A 23175-nucleotide genomic window follows, 5' to 3' on the forward strand; every position below is an offset into this window, starting at 1 on the left:
GAGTTTAAAAATATGGGCCGTTTATAATGTAGCTTCTTAATTCAATGCAGGCCCATTTAATTATCTTCGCCTCTAATCATACATTGACCGAACCACGGTTTGGAATGGATCTGATATAAAGAATAACCGGCTGGGTTAAAATTGAAGATAACAAACCAGTTACAATTAACCAGGGAGCAACAATATATGCGAGAGTCAAACGCGTTGGTGTCTTGTCTCCCAAGCATCATCTTACAGTCTCTTTCAACAAAACTCTATAAAGATCCAAACTTTGACTCTGTGCAATGATAGATGAGATCCGAGAGTGGGTGGCCAAAGCTTACAAGCTAACGGTTGAGATAATAGAGGAACACAAAGAGCAAATGGCTCAGATCGCTGAGCCATTGCTTGAGAAAGGAGGTTCTGCATTAGGATGATCTTGCTAAAGTTTTAGGTGAACGCCTGTTTAAGTCTGGTGAGACGACAAATTGCGACAGGTTTAAATCCAGATTTGAAGAGACAGAGAAGAAGAGCCAGGAGGGGCCTGTAACGGTGAAGCCTGCGGAGGATGATGGTGCTCCACCGCTTGAGCCACATGTGGTTCCGACACAGACATCCAAATGGTTACTCAATGTAAATTATATGGAAGGCAATAACAAGACAATGCATTATGTTTGTTTGACCACAAAAAAAAAACAGTGCATCATGTTTTATCTATCTACTAGATACAAGTCATACAACATGCAGACTTCACTACCTGATTTGATTTAGTTTCTGTACTAAAAATCCAGTTAACCTCTTATTGCTTTCAACATGTGATACATAAAATGACATGTTGCAGACAGAGCAAAGGAAAACCAAGTAGAAGAAGAAACAAACAAAACATTAAATACAAAATTAAGTGTTACATATTTGACTGTAACACAAAAAAAAAGCTAAGAAGGGACCCAACAAGAAGAAGAGAACAGGATGCGACCTTTCCAACCTTGCAAGAACCAATTGCTATCTTCATCAAGCACAAAGTCTTTATGGTAACCCCACTTCTTCATCTTCACCCTAAACGACTCCACAAGCTCCGCCTCCACAGGCTTCTGCTTAAACCCAGCTCTCACCATCCTCACCTGCCACTGCTTGTAAGTCTCGGGCCTCTCCACCCTATCAACTCCTTCGCAAGCGATCACGTTCATCACTTCCCTCCCGTAAAACTCCCCTTCGAAATGTATCCTCTCCGGGTTCTCCTTGGAGAGCGTCGAACCGAACATGTCCAAGAGCGACGAGTAATGAAACAGAGCTTCTTTGAACCGCGTGGTGAAGAAAGGCGCGTTGAAAGACCCGTTGACCGTCGAGCTGAGGAACACGTCGGGTTTCATGTCTCTGATCAGTTTCAAGAACCCGTCTCTAGGACAATCCTCTTCCCCTCCCGGAGTCACGTCCCTGAGGTTCTTGAGCCTGAGAGCAGTATTCACCGCGAGAACTTCGTCTGGTCGGATCTTGAACTCTTCCAAACGTATCGTCTCCCAGTTCTTGGACGCGATAGCGTTGTACTCGAACGGTACACCGAACCTTTTGCAATACTCCGTGAGTCTCCTCCCCGTATCCTCTATCCTCTCCGTGGGACGGAACCCGTTCTGAGGAAGCTCTACACCCGTTATCCTCAGCTTCTTCGGCCCGTTCTTGCTCTTCGACACGTGCTGTATAAACATAGGCCACTGGAAGCCATAGAGGATCCCAAAGTCTATCACGTGAAGCACGGAGGCATCTTTAGCCGCGTCGAGAATCATCTTGTTGGAGTAGAAATAGATCAGAGTCATGAACGGAGAGGAAGACAAGAACACGTGGTAGGACTTGAGGATCTGAGCGGCCGTTCGTTTCTTGGATGCGATGGAATCGTAGTAGCTCTGGATCGTAGCTCCAGAGCAGCTACCTTCCAGACGCGCCTGGAGCGCGTTCGCGAAGAAGTAGGCCAGCCTCTGGGAGGCGTCTCCCAGAGGCGTGCACTGCTTCCTTATCTGCCTTAGCAAGTCGTCGGCCGTGATCTTGTCCCCGGCCGAGATGGACTGCGCGCAGAGAGTGAGGAGCGTGCGGAAATCGAACGCTTGGGACTTTCTTTTGGTGCGGCCTCCTTCTTTCTTGGGGACCTGAGGCTTGCTCGAAACGCTCTCGCCGTCTTCGATGACGTGCGGGTCGCTTTCGCCGTCGAGGAGGAGGACTTTGTCGAAGAGCTCCGTTAGTTTACCGTCTTCTTCGACGGTGACTGCTGATTGTTTGCTGCTCCTAGCTTCCTCTAGATCTTCTTCTTCTTCTTCGTGGTGACGATTTTTCCTCCTAGCTCTCGAGATCACTCTGTCTTCTTTCACCTCGTGTTGGTCGTGATTGAAGATCCATTGATCGGTGTTAGGAAGAAACTTGCTAGCTTCCTCCAAGCCTTTCTTAAACTGCATAACTGAATCTGTATCAGTAAACATACTCCTGACGAGAATCTCACTCGCTGGCTGTACGAATCCACCACGAAACGTGTTTGGCCCTTGAAACGACACAGTATCACGGACAGCATCATCATAATACTCAGTAGAATTACCTGCTGTCTCGAACCCGATACTAGAATTGCTGTTACTGCTCCAGTAATTACCACTACCACCACCAGTAGTAGTAGTAGTACTGCTACAGCAACTGCTAGTAATCGAATTAGGATGGATAGCACAAGGAGATTGAGCATGTGAGTCGCTGATGACTTGCTGCAACATTTGTTCGGTTTGTCGTAGAGCCAAAGAATCGTAGAACAACGTGGTCTGCTCCGCGTCCGCGAGAGTCTCTTCTTCCATAAGGAGCTGGTTTACGTATTTCAAGAGGGTGTTTTCGGAATCAATCTCATCAGCTGGAGGAGAGTATTTCTGTTGTTGTTGTTGATGATAATGATGAATATCAAAATCTTGAACTTGTTGTGTTGCGGGAACCCAAATTGAAGGTTGATGATGATGATCTAAACGGAGATCGAAGTCGCTCGAGGAAGGAACACCGAAGCCGAGATTAGGATTCTGATTTGGTAAGAAACCAACATCATAATACTCGAAACCGTTGACCACTCCAGAGAAATTCGAATTCATCGTCAAAAAAAAGAAAAAGAAAAACCTAATTCACTGAACTTGATTCCTACCACCTACGAGAACACAAAAAGATTCAGTAGCGAATCTAAAGTAGGTGAGAATTCAGAACAACACTGGTTACATCTGAAGAAGAGATGGGACAAGTTAGTGCACAAAGTAGGAAGCAAAAAATGGTTTGTTTTTTTTTAAGATCAATGCGCAACGTGAAGGGCGTGTGATTGGATATTGCTATGCGTGAAGCAACAGAGAGAAAGATAAAAAGAAGAAAGTTTCGTGGGATACGCGAGGGGGACAAGACCAGTCTTGTGATTTGTCCGAGATTCCAAATATATTATTTGTCGGCTCCTTTTGACCTGTCTTAAGTGTTCTTATTGGTGGGCTTGGGCCCCATCTCTTCTTATTTTATCCATTTTTATTGTTTCAGTAGTAGTGACTGTCATGTTAATTAATCAACAGAGAGTTAATAAGCTCTTAACTATTACTATGACATGACAAGTGGTTGATATATTTATTGTTATGGCATTAATTAAGAAGTGGTCACGATTCCTTATCTGTGTATGAAACTCTCTCTAGCTAAGAAACGCATTCCTGATTAGTACTAAATAACATTTCTGATTTGAACTTTATGTAGGGGTTGAAATAGTTTGTGAAGGTTCTTAACTTTGACCATTTTAAGATATTCTTATAGTAGATTCGATGAATTAAATACAAGAGATCTAAATACAACCCATCAATTGATGTGAATCCTATATATCTAATGTATCAAATTAGATTAAAATCTGGATTATACCATGATAGTGACATTAATACAAATCACAAGCTTTGGTCGCTTTAGATAGACACAGTTTATCTGACTACATTAAAATATTTATCTATATGTACTTAGAGTACCATTAACGCAGTGGTTAGTGATGGTGCTTATTTTTTTTTTAATTAGAAAAAGCAGGAAAAAGAAAGAGAGGAAGAAGAAACAAGAAGGAAAAACGCTTGTTCAAGAGGCGTTGTTTCAACTATCTGCGGGCCCCACTGACGTGTGACGGCCCGCGATTGGTTCTTTTCTTTTTTTTTTATTATTCAAACAAAACAAAATTAAAAAAAAAAAATAAGCAACCCAAGAGGGTGGCTGGGTTGATGATGCTCTTATCAACTCCCGTTTTATTCTCGTTTTAATGTAAAGTCAAACGTATCCTACCAAAAAAAGAGAGAGTAGTACTATTAGTTAAATTGATTCTAACACTTTTTTTTGATTCAAACACTTTCATGTCATGTGTAAAACTTAGGGAGCAAGATTAATAGATAAAACTTAGGGAGCAAGATTAATAGAGATTCCGGATAGGTGGAGTTGGTTATTTGACCTCTACAAATTTATTAGAAATGTTGCTTATATATTAGAAATGTACAAATTTATTAGAAATGTTGCTTATATATTAGAAATGTATCCCCATATATATAGTAACCCCTCCGTTTCAATAAGATCCATGTTTTAAGAAATTTTTTTGTTTTAAAAAGATGTATTTTTTATGTTTTTCAATATATTTTTTGTCAATTAATAATAAAAAATTGTGGTTTTCAAAAATATTAATTACATTTTTTTTGAAATCTTATTAGTTTAGAAATATAAGAAACATAAAATTACAAAAAACTATGCAGTAATAATTATGTTTTAATATGTTTTTTTAATAAGTGTAAAAATCATATAATATCTATTATTTTGAGACGGAGGGAGTAGTACATATTTACAAAACAAACAACCCATTTAAAATAAACATAAAGTAAGATAATTATTCTTTCTCCTTTTCATAAAAAATGTTCTTGTGAAAATTTTCATATAGATCAAAGATAATTAAACTATATTATGTTTTTATTAATTAGATTTATTTAGTCAATAATATTTGAAAAAAATAAAATTATTTATAAAATTAATACAGTTTGTAATTAGTATTAAACTGAAAGTAAATATAAACTACATTTAAATTATAAAATAAAACTCTTTATATAATAAGAAAAATTGTCAAAATAACATTTTTTTGAACACATAGAATAACATTTTTATTATAGAAGAAAAATATTATAGAAAAGCACAAACGTGAGAGAACCCCATCCCGATCTGATCGCACTGACATTCTGACATTTACGTTGTAACATTGTGAGATTCAGACCATTTAATATTTGTACTATGATAAAACTCGAAACCGAGTGGGTGTCACGTTTGAGTACTATGATTTGTTTCTGTATCTAATTAGATATTTAACCTTTTAGGATTGTTTAGTTAATAGTTTTTTCCAATAGGAATCTTAGAAATTGTACCAAGAAAAGCTAATAGGATTTTATTATTTCTTTCATCTTGAAATATGATGTTTCCTGGTTTAATCAATAATTTGAAACTTATTTAACTACAGTTTTAGGATGTAATCATGTAACTACTTTTTGAGATTGATTAATCATAATGCACATTATCTTGTAATATTGTTTGCAACAAATTATTTTTTGTGCATGATGCAATAGAACTTTGTAAACAAGACATTTGTTGAACTTAGCATTTATTATTTAGGCAACATAAGTGTCTGAGCATAGAATACTCTGTTATGCTATACACACGCTACGTTACAAGCGTATAACCATTCTCTAGTGTCCAAGGATCACTAACTCTTAACCTAATCCACTCATGATGCCCAGAGACTAGCCGTATGAACACATGAATCCAAAACGCTTACTCAATGGTGCCGAATTTTTCATAAAGATGTGAAGTAATGAAACTGACATCTCCAGTTATTTGTCTCCATTGATCATTGAGATCCTAACGAATCTTCCCGCATATTCGTATTTATATTCCGTTTGTTATTAACTCTAGTTTCTTTTTTAAAGACAAGGAATCTTTTCTACAATCCCCATGTGTGTACGAGGGAGTCAGTTGATCTCCTTTTCACATTCATCATTTTTATTGATGCTTGCTTGTATCATTATTAATAATATAGATGATTTCCAGTTGATCTCCCTCCACATTCATCATTTCTCAATGATGCTTGCTTGTACCCATTTCATCTCGACCATCTTTTTGGGTTAAAAACATATATTTCACCAGGTTTTAGCCCATATATTAGCACAATAGTTATACTATTAACAGGCTTGAACCAACATGTCTATGTCTTGGGCCACATGTGTCTCTATGAAATGTAACAACAATTGTAGTTTATGATGTGACCTGATCACCATATTTCACTTTATCTACATGTAAAATGCATCTGTAGTTCTCTATCGACCAATATGTTTCAACTAAAATTCCTAAAAGAGGGATATGTTGATAAAATTCATAAATGTAACAACAATAGCTGAGTCTAAAATTGCTAGGCAGCAAAAGGAATAAACATGTTATTATAACCAAGCACTGTGAAAATTACATTAGACTTCACCTATCTTCATCTCTATCCTCTTCTTCACCACATTCCATTCCTTTTTTCTCCTTACACAATGAATATTTTCAAATACATAACATAACAAATAAACAAAAAAAAGTATATATGAAAGAAAAAAAGATATCAGGTTCATCCCGCTAACGTTCATTTTCACGCCGCGGGGATAACATTTTGTTCCCAGTCTATAGACCAAGACTGGTCTCGAGCTTCTGAGGTCCCTCTAGCAACTGTTGTTTCCCCTGTTGCTGGGACCAGTAGGCATGAGCCATCAGTACACGGTCTAAGAGCTCCTGCGGAACTGGCTCACCTCTCCTTTGTTGCGGCGATATTCTTGCTGTGTGCACCAACGTCTTCCATTTGTCCTATCATTCACATATATAATAACTTCTTTGACACGCAACACACCTCATTTACAGACTGAGTGGTAAAAGGAAATTTTTATTTTTTTATTATACCTTCAAATCGACATAAGTCCGGTGCTTTGCGTTATCAAAAGCTCGTAGCTTAACATCACGCCACCTGCAAATAGATACACACATCAATATTAAGCTCGTAGCTTAACTTTCATGCCACCTGAATATCTCTACATATTTTTTTTTCTCTTCGTAGCTTTTATCATTTGTAGGAATGGGCTAAGCTGAGCCAAATTGTATATGATATTTGGTTGGATCTAATATTCATCATCCCGTGTCTTCTTTCGGTGCTATTTATTTCACTAAATGAAAATTGACTAGGTAAGATAGAAAACAAAAACAAATTGAATGAACGTGTGATGATGTGGCAGTCGTACGTAGAGATATTCACTGCCCGCGCAACAGCTGTGGAAGTAGAAAAAGAAAACTGAAACAGAAGCACTTGATCATCTCGCCTTCATTAAAAAGCTGATACAATTCCCGAGGCAGAAAAATCTTAGTATTTGCTTCTCTATGTACACCACTGGCTTTTCCATTTCCGAGAAGCTAAAAACACCTTTTGATCTCCTCTCGATTATTTGTATAGATATGGCGGAGGTTTCTAGGGGCACAACGGTGTCAGTTGCGGTTTCGACGGCGTTTCCTGGTTTCAAATTCTCTCCGACGGACATCGAGCTTATTTCTTATTACTTGAAACGGAAGATGGATGGCTTGGAGAAGTCCGTTGAGATTATCCCTGAGCTGGATATTTACAACTTCGAGCCTTGGGACTTGCCTGGTTCGTCTCACTCATTTTCTTCTGCTTGAGTAAAGTTTATGTTGTGATCAAAAAGATTTTTAAAAAGAGAGTAAAGTTTATGTTTCTCTGTTTTCCTTTTGCTCTTCTTTTTTTTTTTTAACAATTTCTTTATATTTGGCAGATAAATCAATCGTTAAATCTGAGAGTGAATGGTTCTTTTTCTGTGCTCGTGGTAAGAAGTATCCACACGGTTCACAGAACAGAAGAGCAACCAAGATCGGATACTGGAAAGCCACTGGCAAAGAACGTAACGTCAAGTCTGGTTCTGAGGTCATTGGAACAAAGAGGACGCTTGTCTTCCACATTGGTCGTGCCCCAAAAGGAGGAAGAACGGAATGGATTATGCATGAGTACTGCATGATTGGAGTATCACTAGTAATAATTACTATATACATTAATTCTGTTTCTTGAAAACTTTTCTTCCCGATTACCTTTTATGTTTCTTTACATTTCTGATTTCTTATATAGAATGCGCTGGTTATTTGCCGGCTTAGGAGGAATACAGAATTTCAAGGAGCTACGAGTCAAAAGCCCCCACCACCGCCACAGCCACAGCCAAGTTTATCACTTGACAAGAACACAAACTTGCAGAACCAAACTGTTTCTGGTTGGGAAAATATAGTTGATTATTACTTATCAGGTGAATCAGGGCATGAACTACTCAGTGAAATAGCAGAATCCTCGCAATCTTCACATAATCCACAGGTTTGATCTTCTTCTTTTACAAAATGGTTTATGTCTTGAAGTCTTAATGAGATTTTCCCATGTTTCTAGGTTCCTAGTGAAGAAGATTTGTATGCCGATATCCTGAGGGATGACATAGTGAAGCTAGATGATCCGGCAGACTCCGGTAATACACTGATCGATGTCCCCAGGCTTCAATCAGAGTCCACAATGACCAGAGTACTGCCTTTACCCAGCATGGTAGACAAACAAATGCAATCACTGCTACAGAGACTGCCATTACAGAATGACATTGGTGAAGAAAACAACATATCAATGTCCGGTTGCTTTATTGGTATTTACTCGATTAAGTCCATAAACCGAGCGAGATGGGATGTTATTACTTGGGTGCTGGTTATGATAGCCGTGTTGGTGTTTTATCTCGTGTGACGTTGAAGAGGCATCATCTTCGTGGGCATATGCCTGTGTTATGTCTTTAATGTTGAGTGCATATGATGTTGTTAGGCTCAGTTTACATCATCATTCTCAACACTATAAATGTATGTATGTACTACTGTAGCATCTATGCGTACTAAGTAAATTAAATTGTAGTTTATGATGTTATGACCTAATCAACATATTTCACTTTATACACATGCAAATTGCATATCTATCAACCAACAAGTTTCAACTTCGGACAAGTTATGATGATATACGAGGGATTTGTTGATAAATTCACAAGTTTGAATAGAAACACTCTTTGTGCAAGTTCCTCAGATGAAAACCTTAAGGGTCTAGCTAACATTTGCAAGGCAACAAAAGGAATAAACATGTTATTATAACCAATCACTGTGACAATTACATTAGACTTCACATATCTTCATCTCTATTCACTTCTTCACCATATTCCATTCCTTTTTTTCCTTACACAATGAATATTTTCAAATACATAACATAACAAATAAACAAAAAAGTATATATGAAAGAAAAAAAATATCAGGTTCATTTTCACGCCGCGGAGATAACATTTTGTTCCCAGTCTATAGACCAAGACTGGTCTCGAGCTTATGAGGTCCCTCTAGCAACTGTTGTTTCCCCTGTTGCTGGGACCAGTAGGCATGAGCCATCAGTACCCGGTCTAAGAGCTCCTGTGGAACTGGCTCACCTCTCCTTTGCTGCGGCGATATTCTTGCTGTGTGCACCAACGTCTTCCATTTGTCCTATCATTCACATATAATAATAACTTCTTTGACACGCAACATACCTCATTTACAGACTTGAGTGTTAAAAGGATATTTATATTATTTTTTTATTACCTTCAAATCGACATAAGTCCGGTGCTTTGCGTTATCAAAAGCTCGTAGCTTAACATCACGCCACCTGCATATAGATACATACATCAATATTAGCTCTTTCTTGGACCATTAGGACTTTTATTTTTGGTGTAACATTAACAAATCAGTAACCTTCCGGTCCCAAGTCTCTCAACAGCTTGAACAAGGACCTCAACTTCTGCAACAGAGAAAGGTCGACGGATTCTGCGCTGAGCCACCTCAGATCGCTTAGGTTTCCGAGGTGGGACTACGTTTAAAGCCTGAGCATGCAGAGGAGCAACAGGAATCAAGGCTCTGGAGTAGACGGGTCTACCCCTATTTGGTGCAGAGGGTTTGGAGTCAAGGTCACTATCTACAGAGTTACTAGGTTTAGTATGTTTCCCTTGTGATGGGAGACACCTAATGAACAAACAAACACATTAGGAAAATGACTTTTTTTTCCTACACCAAAGAAGGAAAAATAGATCTTTGAAGTAAGACTGACCTTGTTAGAGTGTGAGGTGCATTATTACATGGACGCACAAAATCAGAATCTTCAGGAGACAGCTGTTTTGTGGATTGTGGAGGATTGGGCTCAAGACAAAAGCCTAAGGTATCTGAAAGAGTGTCTAGAGAGATTCCATTCTGAAGAAGCATTTTATTGTCGTCTCTAACTTTTTTTCCATGAACAAGAACTCCTATGCGTAGTCCACCTTCAAGTATAGTGGTCACAGCTTCCAAGACTGTCCTCTAGCGAAGATAAGTACATTCTCATTATTATCCAAAATTATGAGTGGCTCTTTTTCTAAGCTATAAATGTTCAAACCTTTAGCGAACCAACGGTAGCAGTCTCTGGAATATCAATGAAAATCTCAGGAACTCTAAATGACTTGATTCCAAGTTTCACTAAGCACAACAAAGAAAAATTAACAAAGTCAATACAAAACTCTTGAGTGATAGAAACAAGAAAATCTTAATAAAAAAAATACCGTGAGAATCTCGTGATTGTAAAGGGGGTTGCTTCTGACAAGCTATGGTTGACATAAAAGCTGAAGCTGCAAAAAAAAAAAAAGAAGAAGCTCAAAGTCAATCATCATGATGTAGTTTTGAGGTTGAAGCTTAAACTACTAGTTTTTTTTTTTTGGACAAACAAACTACTAGCTTCTGGTTATACCCTTTCGAGGTGAACCAGAAAGGCCTTCATTTCTAACTGCTGCTTCTGATTGTGAGGCTGTGTAACCATCAAAGTATCTTCTTTTCTTGATTGGATATCTCCTCTCTGATCTTAAACTTTTGAAACAATGTTTCTTGCTGTAGTAACCAGGCTTCAAGTCCAAGTCTAAAACATTCTCACCAAAAAAAAAAAACATATAGGTAAACCCATAAAAATGGAAAAAAGAATATATGTCGTCTAGTCCATATATATGCTCTCACCTGTATCAGTTACCGTTGTCTCTTTCTGCTTTGAAGAGACTTTACAATACTTTGAAGCCAGAACTTTCTTTATTCTTCTGTCTCCTATTCGAAGAGTTGACCTAAATGTTTTCGTTGCGTAACGTGCTGAGAAGTTTTCGCCATCACCATTGAGTAACTCTATATCATCAGAGCACACCGAACGAGGGATTGGTTTCTTGAAGTCACTACCTATATGATGCTTATTCTCAGCTATAACATCCCTTGATAACTCTGGTTCACAATTATTTATTAGCCTCTCATGCATTGATGATGATATCTTATCATTAGTCTCTGACCTAAAACGAACACTCTGACCTAATTCTTGAGTGCCAAGCTTCTCCGAGGAATCAGAAGTTATACCAGAGGTAGATCCAAAATGAAAATCTTTGGGAGGAGTTGGAGATCTTTGAGACTTTGGAAGGATCTCAGAGACAAAGAATCTCCTTTCAGCATTATTGTTATGAATGTGATCACAGTTAGTCTCTTCTACCACTGTTTGATGGCCACCGTAAATCGGTTCTGTCTTAACAGCACAATGATCTTCTTCATTGGTATCCCCTATGGCGTTGTTACTTGAGGAAGAAGAATGCCCACCACTTTCAAGCAGAAGGTTACCAGCTACTGCTGCCAGCAAATCGAAGGAAGATATTTGATTCTTCTTGAAAGCACTCTTCTAGCAAAACCAGAAACACACATATCAGAGGGGAAGAACCTACATTGCAACATAAAAAAAAATGTTGGAAACAGACAAAGTTTATGAATCTATTTACTCTTGGTGATCTTGTAGCTCGAGGTGTAGGAGGCACCTCATAGCCATTGAATCCATAGTCGAGCCTCTTCTGAAACACCATGATTTCAAGAACAAATTACATTCAACAAAAGCAAGACAAGAAGACCCCTGCAGAAAGATACATTAGGTTAAATTATTAATGCCTTAGAATATTCCAACAGATTCTGTAAGACATTAATTATATTTCCGGTTTCAGAGGATATTTTGTAAAACCTCGCTAGAACCCAAGCCATTGAAGTTTCTATTAACCAAGATCTAATGCTTCATTCATTTGATGTTATAAGAAAAAAAACAGAGGCATGGTTCAGACAGAAATTTCTATAACCAAAAAAAAAACAATTAGAATACATTTTCACGAAAACAAAACACATTTCAGGTTCTGAGAAACGAAATTCAACATGGATCCCGTCCAAAAGATCCATTTTTGTTGTTGTATGCTCTAGAAACAAGTATCGCTCATTACACTAAAAACGCAATCTAAATAGCATATCCAAGAAAACAATAAAGATTTCTCACCTTTTTCTCTAAAAAAACAAGGCAGTCAAAATCTCTAACGAGAAGCACAACGAAAGGTATAAGGAAAGGCTTTTCTCTATTTGTTGTTGCTGTCGAAGTTCTGTGAAAAGGAAAAACCCCTTTTGGTTTGTGTGGAAACAAAAGAAATAGTACGGGACGTAACAAAGGGCTTAAACCCACTGGTCTTATACCAGTAACATCGGGACGTGTCTGAAGAGCGAATAACAGGCTATTACCAGTAAAACCCCCTCCATTACCCCCTGAAGACTTGTTCTTCCTCTTTCTTGGGTGACCCACCACTGTCTCACGAACTTCCTTTACCTTCGGACACGTGGTGTCTCTGTCGGATCGTGCGTCTTTTTAACCACACACAAACTTCGACAAAAACGTTCAGTCACAAAAGCCATTGTAAATGTTTTTCTTTAGTCCAATCCATGTCATTCTCTTTTTTTTTTTTATTGTTTCAGTTTCATATATTTTCTATTTTATTAGACTACTTCATTGAAATGAGAGCCTAGGCCCAAAACAAGGAAACGAGGGGTTTTGAGTGGGTAAGGAAGTGTTTAATAGACTTAGGCCCAATATTTAGAATGGATAGCCCAACCAGGTTCGTGAAATATTAGTTACAGACGAGGGTATATATTGAAACTGCTACACTCCGGTGGATTTAAATCATCCTTAGAATGGCTTCCGGCAATGATGAATTTCAAACAATGGATTCAATAGCATAACATGAAGCTTTTTTACATAATATTCACATTACAGACTTAAATGCAACCTGTGGAGATCGAGTACCTTTCAAAGAAGGAAAAAACAAATAGATGAAAAGATTAACGAGCTGAAGGAGTGTCACTGACACTGGCGAAGCTTATGCTATGTCCCGTGGACTTGGATGAATTTGCATTTTGGCTCCTTCTTTTACTTAGGTTCTCATATACTTCCAAACACTCATTTAGTTCATGAGCAACCCTTGTCATGTTTGGTCTCTCTGTGGAAGAAGGGTTAATGCATGACACTGCTAATTCCAGAGCTTTCCAAGATGAACCTGTGTCATATTCTCGTTGGAGTTTCGGATCCATAATACTTTCAATATCACCATTTGCCAGCATAGACTTGGCCCATTCCACTATGTAAGAATTTTCACGTGATTGGTCAATCACCGGTTGGCCAGTGATAATCTCCAGTAACACAATCCCAAAACTGTAAACATCACTCTTCTCCGTTAACCAATTCTTTTGATAGTATCTGCAAGAAAATACTCTGAAGATGTTAGATTTTTTTGTATTATTTATTAAACACTAAATAAACATCTCTTAAACTACAATGTGAACTAGAATTTACTCGGGATCAAGATATCCAATAGTTCCAGCAACGTTTGTTGTTGATATATGATTTTTACTTCCCACAAGGAAAGATCTCTAAAGTCCAAAATCGGCAAGTTTGGCTTCAAAATGTTGTCCTAACAATATATTTGTACTTTTCACATCTCTATGAACCATTGGCGGCTTACATCCAATATGCAAATATTCAATTCCTAGTACAATGAAAACCCCATATGTTAGCTACTTATCATTAAAAAGAGTTGAAAAGGAATATGAATATACAAAAATATAACAATTGGAACTAACAAAAATTGACAAACCTAGAGCAGACTCAATAGCTATTTTAAGTCTACTCCGCCAGTTTAAAACAGAGCCATCACGTTCTCCTGCCAAAATTCACCATATAGTTTTAAACCCCCTTTGATTTAGAAGAGGTAACTAACTCAGTTTGTTTTCAAAATAATTTAAATAGTTTACCTGAGAGATGTTCCTTTAAGTTCCCATTTTCCATGAACTCGTAGATTAGAGCTAAGTCATTCCCTTCATCACAATATCCGATGAGGCTAACTAGATTTACGTGGTGAACTCTTAAAAGTAGTTCAACCTAAAAATCAAGAATATAAAAGGGTAAATGATTCATGAAGTCATGATTTCCTGAAAATTTAGGGAAAGGTTTTAGTGTGATTAAGTACTTCTGTTTTGAATTCCTTATAGCCTTGAGTTGATGACTGAGAGAGAACTTTGACGGCTACTTGTTGATTATTTAGAAAACCCTGACAAACAACACCGAAGCCTCCTTTGCCAAGAACAACTTGAAAGTGATTAGTCATATTTTTGACCTCTGAATATGTAAATCTTCTGTTTTTCAATTCTAGTGATGGACGTTTAACTGCAAAAATAAAATAAAAATTGAAGGATCCATGAGTTTTCATACTTTCACAATGGATCATATATTTTTCTAACTACCTTTACAGGTTGATGGCTTTTTCCTTTTGAAAATGAAGACTAGGACCACAACAGCAATGATAATGGCCACAAAAGAAAGAGATGCACCAACAACAGCCGCCATGGGGAATTTTTTTTTGCATGATTTACATGTCCTTAGATATCCATCAAGACTAAGGAATAAAACATTGTTGAAGACATAGGTATTGAAACAAAGTGGATGATACATAACATAAAGAGATAATCTGAAATAAGAAACCTTACGTTAGCTTTAGTCCTTCTTTTTCCCTATCAAGCAGGGCTTGAGGAATGCGGCCACTAAATTTATTTCCACTTAAGTTTCTGTGGATAATGAGGTCATTAGGAATTGATATCACAAAAAAATGTTGTGCTTTTCAGAAAACTTACAAGACCACCAATGATTTCAATATCTTGGCTAGAAATTCAGGCACTTCTCCAGTCAAGTTGTTTCTCGATAAGTCCCTGAAATTGTTAAGATAAAATGTGAAGTATTTGGTTTCCTCGTAAGAGTATAGCCAGTTTTGGTTTCTGGTTCAAAAATACTATGGGAAAAAAGGCCCATGACTCTTTGGTCATCAAAATAAATAAATTGTGAACCTATTTCTCGAATATGTTTTCTTATATGGAATCATGGAGATACACGTACAATTCTTGAAGTTGAGTAAGATTTTGTATCACAGGCGGTATATCTCCACTTAATCCACTTGAAGACAAATCTCTGTTCACCATGGATCCGAGACATGCATGTCACATAAGAAATTTTGAATTGCTTGGTTATGTTTTGATGATAAGAATGGGGTTTAAATTGTTCTTACAATGCTACGATTCTTGGTGGTGTGGACACATCTATAACGTTGCAGCGTAAACCAGACCACAAGAACTGTTTAGGAACACATGGATCACCCTGCCAGCTGATTTTGTTCAATCCATAAGTATCACGGATATTCTTCATAGCACTCACTGGAATACATAATAAAAGAACAACAAGGATTAACATGTGTCACAACGTACGTATTAGTATGTCTCCTATTGAAAAAAATACAGCTACGCACCGTCATCTTGATTCGTCTCTGATTGTGGAAACTCAATGACCTGGAAAATCTCTAAAGCATTCATCAAGGGTGGAAGAGTCGACTTTCGAGTTCTTGAGAGTTGCACACGACACAACCCTCCCTCGCATTTCAGAGGCACTCTGTTAAACAAAACCTCTACTTCGAACTTCATAGGACTATAAGGATTGAATTCCACTTTACCATTCGCGATAATGTCAAATTCCCTGGTATCGTTATTTCTCATTTTTTGGATGTCAGCCATATAGAGGTAGGCATAAGTCTCGTCGTCAGAAGTGTCCAAAGTCCAAGAAAAGGTCATTGGTTCACTGTCATTAGCGGGTACGGCAGCAGTCTTAATGACATCTTGTGGCGGGTTATAGTCTTTATGAGAATCAACAACGTCTAGGGTTGTGTTTATCTGCGTCCATTCTACTGGCAATACTGAAGACCAAGCACGATCATAGACGTCTTCAGGGTAACTGCCATAGTCAAGTATAAATACTTTAGTTAGCAATGAGCAAAAAATGACATAATCGTGATGAAAAAAGAAAAAAAAAGACTATTTTGGCTAAGTTGACATACCGTACACCCTTTTCCGAATTGCTGAAATAGATTCGGTCCACATACTTCAAGGAACCAGTTCGAGTAATATAAGTATCATATGGTAAGGGTCTTAATTCCAGGGCTGATATTAGTGGTGTGCTTGTCCCTGTCTTAACAAGACATATTTCCAAAATATTGGATCTTGTGATGTGAATGATCTCCTGAGCCGTACCTGGACCCGATAATTTCGCATCTACGGTTCTCCAAATATTAGGACCGAGATAGAGGTCGAATCTTGGAGAAGCATTGAGACCGTCGTAGTTCCCATATACGAACACAGTCCTGATCAGATACTTTGTATCTTGCATCACGCTAAGATTATAACAGTTTCGTATTCCATCTGGAAAGTATCTCAAACCAGTATATGGCTTCATAAAGTGTGTCTTCAAGTCTTTGTGGATGGTACCAGTTTTTCCGCTGTGGACGAAACCGGCATCAGATATGTATGTCAGATTGGTAAAGGGTTCGTTGTAAGGAGACTCATTAGAAGGTAATCCACAGTCTAAGCTGATGAATCCTGGTAAGAACGGGAAGAGATATACTGTATAGTGTTCTTTTTATAAGTTTTATCTAAAAATCTCACAATTATTAAAGGCTTTGTTACTGTCCAATAACATATTTATAAGAACAAAAAATAATACAGAAGAGATAAATATGGTACGAATCAATACCTTGTTGATTCTGAGAGTGAGCAAGATGAATTATGGAGAAAGTCGCACACACATAAAACAGAAGCCTGTTTAGAGTTGCCCCCATTCTCGACTGCCTCTCAGTTTTCAAAACAACAAACTTAGCAACTACAATTATTTTGAAACATTATACCTCGAACCAAAATATATATACTTGCAAGTTAAAAAATACCTATTATGAATACCGAAAGCGAAAGCTGGGAATGTCAACTTTTGAAAATGTCACCGGCCAAAGAACTATACATAAAATTTCTAATGCAAATGGAGGAAAATATTAATAGTATAGAAGATGGAACGAGTAATCTCTCGGAAATGGTCGACCAATGTTGTTGCCCCGAACAAGAGGACCAGTCTATAACAAATTCTTTGATTCGTATGGTTGATATGTATATGCAGAGAAAATCATTAAATTTTATCAAATTTCAAATTGCGGTTTACATACATTATCCGTTTTAGATGTCAAATTTACAAAAAGAAACTATTTAGTTTAGTTAGATATTTTCTTAGATAATATATAATTATACAGTATACTAACTTGATTAACTAAACTACTCTGATGCGTTTGCATAGATGACGAATTCTACTAATTAGATAAATAAATTTATAAAAGCAGCAAGTATTTTGGATGGTAAAATACTGCTCATAAATGAAAATTAGAAAAAGTTTCAGAAAATTCTGAAAGCTTTTGGAAAATTTTACAGGTTTTCAAAAGGTTTATCAAGTTTTGAATATTTTCACATATAGGGCTTTCGAAAATTTCAGAAGTATAATAAAAATTATTTACACACTGGTATGAGCTAACTTATGGATTACAAAAGGGGAATTCGGCCAAAAAAATAATTTGAAAATAAAATAAAGTAGATCACATCGTTTCGAGATGAGATGACATCGTTTTACATGATTTGAAAATAAAATAAAGTAGATCACTGGGTTCGAACCCAGGTTGTTTGGATCAAATGGCAAAGTACTTTACCACTAGGCTAATGGCTCAATCAATGGAGTTACTAACTCATTTAATTTTACTTGGTACTAATTGAATATAAAAAAGTTATCTAAAACTTAATTTTTTTTTAAATTTCTAAAAATTCAAAAAATAATTCAAAAAAGGATTATAATTTAAAAAACAAAAATAAAAAACAAATCGAAAAATATTCCAAAAAGTTATAAAATATTTCGAATCTGAAAACATATAATCAGAAATTATTAAAAATTAAAAAAATAATAATTTTTTATAGTTTCTGATTATATGTTTTCAGATTTGAAATTTTTTATCCCTTTTTAAACTTTTTTTCGAATTATTTTTTTTCAATTTTTCTTTTTATAATTTGAAAAATGAAAATTTTCTTCTTTTTTGGCTTTTTTATAAAAAAAAAATATTTTTAATAGATTCTGATTATTTTCAGATTCGAAATTTTTATAACTTGTTTTTGATATTTTTTTATTTTTTTTATTTTTTCGAATTTTTATTTTAATCCTAAAAATTTTATTTTATTTTTTGGAATTTGTTTTTAAAAAATAAAAATTTTGGAAGATTTTTGATTTTTAAAGGGAAAATAAAATTTTATTTTTAATTTTAGTTTCAAAATTGATTTTATAAAAGAATTCTTTATTTTCAAATTTTGGAATTTTAAAGACTTTTTAAATTTATAGAAATTTTTTTTATATTCAAAATCAATACCAAATAAAAATAAATGTGTTTGGACATACATTGAATGTGCCATTAGCTCGGTGGTAAAGTACTTTCCCATCTGATCCAAACAACCTGGGTTCAAAATCCGGTGTCTACTTATTTTTATTTTCAAATCGTGTAAAACAAAATGACGTCGTTTTACTTAACGCCAACCGTTAACGCTGTCTTAACTCTCGTTTAACGGTGTGCTAATCTAGTTAGTCAATGGTAAAATTCTTAATAATTTAAATAAGTCAACAAAAGTTCAATTGGTCAGACAAGTGTACAAGTTTCTTTTGGTAATTCTTGAAAATTTCGGGATTTTTTGGCAGAATTCCCATTACAAAAGCGAAACTATTTTGGTATTAAAAAATATCAATAGTCAAACACATATTATGCCTTGGACTATGTACACACTTGTATGAGCTAACTTATATTGTTGGCTCAGATGTTGAGTACAATTCTATGATCTATCCCATCACTTTTTGAATTAATAGTTTTAAGCTGTCGGCCTACAAAAAAAATTGGCCCAAAGACACTTAATTCACCTTAGGCCGAACATAATCCAACACAGAACGTCTTTTATTTAAAGGTCCAACACACACGATAGGACGCGTTTATAGATAGCTCACTGCATTCGTTTTTGATTGCTTGTCGTGTCACAACATTTTTCTTTCTGAGCTTCTTGCATGTGGTTCATTCGTATCGTCCAACCTAGTTTTCTGTAAATATTAACTGATTCTAATTTTCTATATGTAACTGAAAGAAGCACAATTATCAATAACAAGCAGACATGAGAGCTAAATTATCCTTTGTGTCAATAAGACCTCACGTTACAAAGATCAAAATTAAATTGTTTCTCGTCCTGTAAGGATACATGGACTGCATCGAACATTCGAACTTGCATTAACAATGACAATTGTACATCCGAATCACATACACATGACATGATATCAGAACTTACATGTCCTTATCAAGAACACAGACGTGTTACTATTCTTCAGACACACAGCGGTGAGGCCGACGGGCGAGGATAAGCAACAACTGTACAGCCCACAGCGGTCTGTCGAACAAAACCTGCATCAGGTTTTTTGGTAACAACACTGTCACTTCTCCTACGCACTCTTCTTCTCTCCGTCCTATCCACGTTTCCTCCTCTAGACGCATTTAGAGACTGAATATGCTCAAGCTGCGAAACCACTTCTCTCATGTTTGGTCTGAGCTTAATCTCCGTAGTGAGACACCTCAGAGACAGAGTAGCCACTTTACATGCTTCTTCCATAGAGTACTGATCCTGAAGACGGTTATCGACCACTCTGAATATCTTTCTTTTGTTTGCAAGGTATGGTTTAGCCCAATCCACAAGGTTCCTCTCTCCCGATGGTCTGTTTCTGTCCACGGCTCTACGACCAGACAACAGCTCAAGAAGGACAACCCCGAAGCTATAGACATCACTCTTTGTTGTTAGATGACCTAAAGAAAATGCAAAATTGTTCAATCATAAGTTATGTTCATGAAATCGCTAGACGTTAAGTGTTTTATAGAAGATTATTGTTCAAGCTGCGGCCGTCTAGGCCGACTTTTTAAAGTATAAACCAAAATTGGTCTAGAAAAATTGTTTCGGTTTAGATCAGATTTCGCCTAGGCATCGTTTACACCGATTAGATCCAATTTGCCACATAGGCCTAAACCGATTTTTTTTTAACACTCACAAGACAAAGCCAAACAGAGAAGCAAAGATTTGACCAGAAAAGAAAAGAAAGAAGTTGACACTTACCGGTTGCGAGGTACTCAGGAGCTGCATATCCATGTGTACCCATGACTCTTGTAGAGACATGGCTTTCATCTCCTATCGGCCCATCCTTGGCCAACCCAAAATCAGAAAGCTTTGCGTTGTAATCCTACAACCATCCAAGATAACGGTCTTTTATATCATTAAGTTTGAAACTTTCACAATCAAAGATGAGTGAAAAAAAAAACTTAAAAATACCGAATCAAGAAGGATGTTAGAAGTCTTGAAGTCTCTGTATATCACTCTTGTCTCGGAGCTGTGAAGAAAAGCAAGTCCCTTCGCAGCACCAAGAGCTACTTTCAACCGGAGTTTCCAAGATAACGGTTGGAAATATAACCCTCCTGCAACAACCCAAAATGTTTTCATAAACATCACAAACAAAGCTACAATAAGAGTCATAATAAGACAAAAGGAAGACATACTCCTGAAAAGATGATTCTCTAAGCTACCACGTGGCATGAACTCGTAAACAAGAAGACGGTGCTCATCCTCTAGGCAATAACCTATCAGCTTCACTAGGTGTCCATGAGAAAACTGACCTAGGTAATTCACTTCAGCCTGTAAAATCATATAACGATCATCAAGAACAAGAAAGAAACCAAAAGTGTATTGTTTTAGGACGCTTATATATACCAGCCACTCCTGGTGACCTTGCCAACCATCTTGGTTAAGCTTTTTGACAGCAATAACCAAACCAGTGCCTGGTTTTGTGGCGGTGAGAGACTTCTCATCAATCCATCCTTTGAACACACAACCGAATCCACCTTCACCAAGCACACTGTCTGGTCTGAAATTCCTAGTTGCTGATTTGAGCTCAGCAAAGCTGAAACTCTTGAGGTTTGGAGACTGTAAGATCTCACCCTCGGTTCGAGGGCTTGGTCTTACAGACACAGATGAAGACTTGCTCCCAAGACTTCCAGTATCTTTGAACTTTGGACTCCCCCCTGACCAGAAAAAACAGAGCAAAATCTAACACTTTCAGCTAAAGATAGAGCAAAAACAGAGGAATGTAAACAAGTCTTATAGTTTAAGACGAAACAAGGCAAGTAAATGTCTTTTTACCTGGGCTCTCAGCTTTGACCTGAGCACTCAAGCAAGCCCCCATGATTGAGTGGTGATTCTGAGAGAGGGAGAGAACTAAAAATGGGAACCTTTATGCAATGTCCAACTATATATCACACTTGAGACAAGCAAAAAAGAAAGGTACAAACTTTTTAATCAAGTAGGAAGCTGGAAAGATATCAAAATGTGAAAAGAAAAGATTTTGCACTTCTTTTTAACCACACAAAGGTGTTTTGACCAAAGACATGTTCATACTCTCACCTTTTTTGGGTTTCTATTGGTTCTCAAGTCTCAAACATGAGAGAGTGTGAGAAAAGGCGTTTGCCGTTGGGTGGTGGGTGGCATTAATGGTGGATCAGCCTTCTTCTTTTTATCAGTTTTCGAGCTTCTCTCTCTCTCTCTCTCGTCTCTATTTATCGTTACGTTTTGTTTGTTATGTTTCTATATTGTTTCTTTTTGGTACTACGATGACAGATATGATGAAGTAAGAAAAGATAGGGTGTTCGGTCGCTCTCAGCCGTTGGATCTGACATCAAAATTGTAGCTTTCGATGTAGAATTCCAGCTGGTGTTGGGAGCTTTAGGCTCGGCTCACTTAGGCTCAGTTAGGGTTTAATGAACTAGTACTAAATTTGAGGTGTGACTTGGAAGTCAAGCATAGACTCTGGTCAGTTAATCATGGAATGGAAAGTATGATTTTTTGTAGAGTTATCAATCGGATTTTAGATTTATCAGAGATTTGTTGCCACTGACTCATTGGATTATTCATATTTGCGGCTTAATTCCATTATAATTTGCTTGATACAGTGTTTTTTTTTCTTCTAAATTATGAATAACGCAACTCCTGTAGTTTATCAGACCAATGCTGGTAACTGGTTTATGGTTTTGAATAAATGCTCACAGGTGAAAGAACGTGTGTTTAAGCATTGGGGCATGTCACATACTGCATGTGCACCGAACAAAATCATTTTTGATACAAAAGTCATCAATGTAGTCTTTTTCAAATCGTGAATAGTTATTTTTATGGTGATTTATGAAAATAAAATCCATCAAGTGATATCAGAAAAATAGAAGAAGCAATTATATATGTACTTTCTGTAAAGTCCACGGTAATGGCCCCGTTGTTGATTTGCGTCTTTTTGACCAACTTGATTTTTGTTTAATGCCAGTTGATTAATCATTAATGAACCTGAACTTTAAGATGCCTCTTTTACATACTGGTTCAGCCCATTAGTAATACTCTTATTTATATTTGAGGAATTAGAAAACAATTTAAGTAAAATAATGAATAAAATACAAAATTTGCACGCTTCAAAACTAAGGAAGGGACATTTTGTTTGTTTTTCTAAATAATAATTCTAGATATGCTGAGAGAATATTTCAAAAATTTCTAATTAGAAAATTTACAAAATACAGACTCTCGTCTCAATGATTTTGAGGAAACAAACAAAGTTAATAATTCTTGTTAAATAGAAGGAGAACATGGCATACTTCGTCCATTTGAATTTATATATAGTAAATGTACATTAAAGATATTGTTCTTTTAAAATGACTTGATAAATTGGTAATCCAAGAC

The 23175-nt window shown here is 36.7% G+C and overlaps 5 protein-coding genes across 6 annotated transcripts; 1 reads left to right on the forward strand and 4 right to left on the reverse strand.

The window, feature by feature from the left end:
• Window positions 1–53: 53 nt before the first annotated feature.
• On the reverse strand, window positions 54–3373 carry LOC108852516 (scarecrow-like protein 31). The gene has a single exon (XM_018626025.2). It carries the CDS (start codon window positions 3081–3083, stop codon window positions 915–917), a length of 2169 nt encoding a protein of 722 aa, XP_018481527.2. The 5' UTR covers window positions 3084–3373; the 3' UTR covers window positions 54–914.
• A 4106-nt stretch (window positions 3374–7479) lies between these two features.
• On the forward strand, window positions 7480–9025 carry LOC130509748 (NAC domain-containing protein 60-like). Its single transcript, XM_057005932.1, has 4 exons — window positions 7480–7687; window positions 7830–8083; window positions 8177–8413; window positions 8483–9025. Exons 1-4 carry the CDS (start codon window positions 7498–7500, stop codon window positions 8819–8821), a joined length of 1020 nt encoding a protein of 339 aa, XP_056861912.1. The 5' UTR covers window positions 7480–7497; the 3' UTR covers window positions 8822–9025.
• Window positions 9026–9221: 196 nt separating this feature from the next.
• On the reverse strand, window positions 9222–12596 carry LOC108853979 (telomere repeat-binding protein 5). Of its 2 annotated transcripts, none has more exons than XM_057005928.1 (10): window positions 12446–12596; window positions 11910–12037; window positions 11119–11809; window positions 10859–11023; window positions 10674–10739; window positions 10511–10590; window positions 10190–10434; window positions 9838–10104; window positions 9688–9751; window positions 9222–9591 (listed from the first exon to the last, which is right to left on the reverse strand). In XM_057005928.1, exons 2-10 carry the CDS (start codon window positions 11988–11990, stop codon window positions 9412–9414), a joined length of 1839 nt encoding a protein of 612 aa, XP_056861908.1. In that variant the 5' UTR covers window positions 11991–12037; window positions 12446–12596; the 3' UTR covers window positions 9222–9411. The 2 variants fall into 2 exon arrangements, with proteins under 2 accessions (XP_056861908.1, XP_018482964.2); XM_018627462.2 differs by having other exon boundaries at window positions 11119–11812.
• A 609-nt stretch (window positions 12597–13205) lies between these two features.
• On the reverse strand, window positions 13206–17172 carry LOC130512397 (probable LRR receptor-like serine/threonine-protein kinase At1g07550). Its single transcript, XM_057010353.1, has 13 exons — window positions 17060–17172; window positions 16368–16905; window positions 15786–16264; window positions 15549–15693; window positions 15380–15451; window positions 15121–15195; window positions 14977–15054; window positions 14734–14885; window positions 14460–14656; window positions 14245–14371; window positions 14088–14153; window positions 13787–13979; window positions 13206–13690 (listed from the first exon to the last, which is right to left on the reverse strand). The coding sequence occupies exons 1-12, from the start codon at window positions 17142–17144 to the stop codon at window positions 13864–13866; spliced, it is 2130 nt and encodes a 709-aa protein (XP_056866333.1). The 5' UTR covers window positions 17145–17172; the 3' UTR covers window positions 13206–13690; window positions 13787–13863.
• Window positions 17173–19520: 2348 nt separating this feature from the next.
• Window positions 19521–22053, reverse strand: LOC130509751 (probable serine/threonine-protein kinase PBL9). Its single transcript, XM_057005936.1, has 7 exons — window positions 21862–22053; window positions 21601–21718; window positions 21172–21482; window positions 20961–21096; window positions 20737–20879; window positions 20524–20647; window positions 19521–20219 (listed from the first exon to the last, which is right to left on the reverse strand). Exons 2-7 carry the CDS (start codon window positions 21641–21643, stop codon window positions 19747–19749), a joined length of 1230 nt encoding a protein of 409 aa, XP_056861916.1. The 5' UTR covers window positions 21644–21718; window positions 21862–22053; the 3' UTR covers window positions 19521–19746.
• Between the last annotated feature and the right edge of the window lie 1122 nt (window positions 22054–23175).

This window comes from Raphanus sativus, chromosome 1 (assembly GCF_000801105.2).
Source record: "Raphanus sativus cultivar WK10039 chromosome 1, ASM80110v3, whole genome shotgun sequence".
Taxonomy (NCBI): domain Eukaryota; kingdom Viridiplantae; phylum Streptophyta; class Magnoliopsida; order Brassicales; family Brassicaceae; genus Raphanus; species Raphanus sativus.